Below are 2,090 nucleotides of genomic sequence, written 5' to 3' on the forward strand. Positions count from 1 at the left end.
GGAGAAACTGGTTGAAATTGGTGGCTGGCAGCTGCTGTTTTGTGAGGATAAGTCTTTGTTCTGTCCGTGGAAGGAGTGAAGCTGCTCGTGGAGAGGCAGCTGGCCAGGAAGGTGACATGGAGCCCATCTCAGCCTGTTGCAGGTCCCTTGGCTTCCCCGTGAAGGTGACAGGGGGAATATTCTGTTGTGTCTGGAAGCAGATCCTCGAGTGTGGCCGTTTCAGTTGGGCCAAACCACTGAAATGTCAAATGGGTCAAAAAAAAACCCCTGTCCTGGGCCAACTGGTCGACAACCATGGAGAAAATCTGTGAAGCAGCAGCAGCAGCAGTCCCTGGAGGTGCCTCAGGACCTTGTTTTGGCTGTTGAAGATTAACCTTGTCCCATGAAGTCTGGGAAATGAGGCAAAACCAGCACGAGGAGCAGCTCAGCTTCATCCAGGGCTTCAACAAACCAACTTGTGGTGGGGAAGGGCAGCTCCTGCTCCTCAGGGCAGCTCTGGCCAGTCTTTGTTTGCAGGACATCACGCTCAAAAAAGCTCAACACACTGGACAAACTGCTACAGTTACAGCTAAACAACGTCATACCATCGATCTAAAAGGGGGGGGTGAGGCCATCCAGAGTCCTGGGGGCTGCAGAAGGTCTCCAGGAATCGGTGCTGAGCTCCGTGGGGGACCCAGGGGCCTCCTTGTGGAGGTCTCAGCCGTGTTCCTTCTCCCTCACCCTGGTTCTGAGTCGGAAGCAGCGTCCAGCAGAGATCCTTGGGAAGAGTTGGGGGCGTTCCTGACGGTCAGGAGGTGAAGTAGGAGCTCTGCATGGAGTAGAGTCGGTCGATGGGGTTGCCCACACGGGCCTGGAGGAGGTTGGCCTCAGCTGTGGACAGCAGACAGTCACCCAGGTGGCCGATGCTGTCACTGTCCATGTCGTGGAAAACTCCTTCTGAGTCTGGGAGAGGAGGGAGAAGGAAAGGGGCGGGTGGGGCGTCGTCAGGGGAGGAGGTGAGGCACCCAAAATGGGGACAGCAGCACCGTGGGGACCTGCAGCAAGGCTCAGCAGGGCTGGGGACCTGCAGCAAGGCTCAGCAGGGCTGCTGAGAGCTCTGAGAGCTGAGCCCCACCCACAGCACCAGCCTGAGGGGTAACTCCTGTCCCCCTCACCCAAACCTCTCCCGTTGGATGGAGGGGATGGGGGTCCAGCCTGGAGCAAAGGAGGCTCAGGGGAGACCTTCTGGCTCTGCCAACTCCATGCCAGGAGCTTGGCGCCAGCTGGGAGAAAAAAAAAAAGCCATGGGAGGAGAGGAACCGGCCTCAAGTTGCCCCAGGGGAGGTTGAGGTTGGCCCTGAGGAACCATTTCTGCCCCTGGAGGGTTGCCCAGGGCTGTGCCAGGGCAGTGGTGGAGCCCCCACCCCTGGAGGGGTCCCCAAGCCGTGGAGCTGTGGGGTGAAGGACACGAGTTGGAGGTTCCTGGCTGTGTTGGGATAACCCTTGACCTCAATAACCTCCAAAATCTTTTCCACCCTACATATTTCCATGACTCTGTGGATCTCTAGGGGGGGACAATCCCCACCCCAGTCTCCTACCGTAGGGGTGCAGATGGTCCCCGGGCAGCTGGGGCGGCGTCAGCCCCTGTCTGTACAGGTCCGTGCTGTAGCCACCCTGCTCCAGGGGCAGCAGCTGCTGCTGGGGGATCCTGGGGTAGGGCACCAGGAGCCCGTCCAGCCCGTGGACACTCGCCCCATCTGAGGAGAGGAGCAGAGGGAGGGGATGAAGCAAAGGGGGCAGAGCCCGTGGTGGGGCACTCGCGGCGCTGAGGTGGCCCAGCTCTGGGCCAGGAAAAAGTCTCAAAAAGAGGAGATGGGGTCCCCAAGACTCGTGGGTCCCCAAAAGTCTTGATGAACATCGTCTAGTTGTTCCCTCTTGTACCTCTCAGTTTGATAGGACGAGAGGAACCGGCCTCAAGTTGCCTCAAGGGAGGTTGAGGTTGGCTCTGAGGAAGAATTTGGAACCCCCTTGAAGCTGCTGCCAGGGGAGATCTCTTGTCCCCAAGCCATGGGAGGAGAGGAACCGGCCTCAAGTTGCCCCAGGGGAGGTTG

General features: G+C 59.0%; 1 protein-coding gene across 1 annotated transcript in view; it reads right to left on the reverse strand.

Annotated features, from left to right (window-relative positions):
* Positions 1 to 787: 787 nt before the first annotated feature.
* Positions 788 to 2,090, reverse strand: part of LMX1A (LIM homeobox transcription factor 1, alpha) — a gene marked incomplete at its 5' end in the record, with an annotated part of 3,982 nt that continues 2,679 nt past the window's right edge. Inside the window, 2 exons of the mRNA XM_008943867.1 lie at positions 788 to 942; positions 1,578 to 1,736. Coding sequence (XP_008942115.1) covers positions 788 to 942; positions 1,578 to 1,736 — 314 coding nt within the window. The remainder of the gene's footprint in view (positions 943 to 1,577; positions 1,737 to 2,090) is intronic.

This window comes from Merops nubicus, unplaced genomic scaffold (genome assembly GCF_000691845.1).
Source record: "Merops nubicus isolate BGI_N331 unplaced genomic scaffold, ASM69184v1 scaffold42630, whole genome shotgun sequence".
Classification (NCBI taxonomy): Eukaryota; Metazoa; Chordata; class Aves; order Coraciiformes; family Meropidae; genus Merops; species Merops nubicus.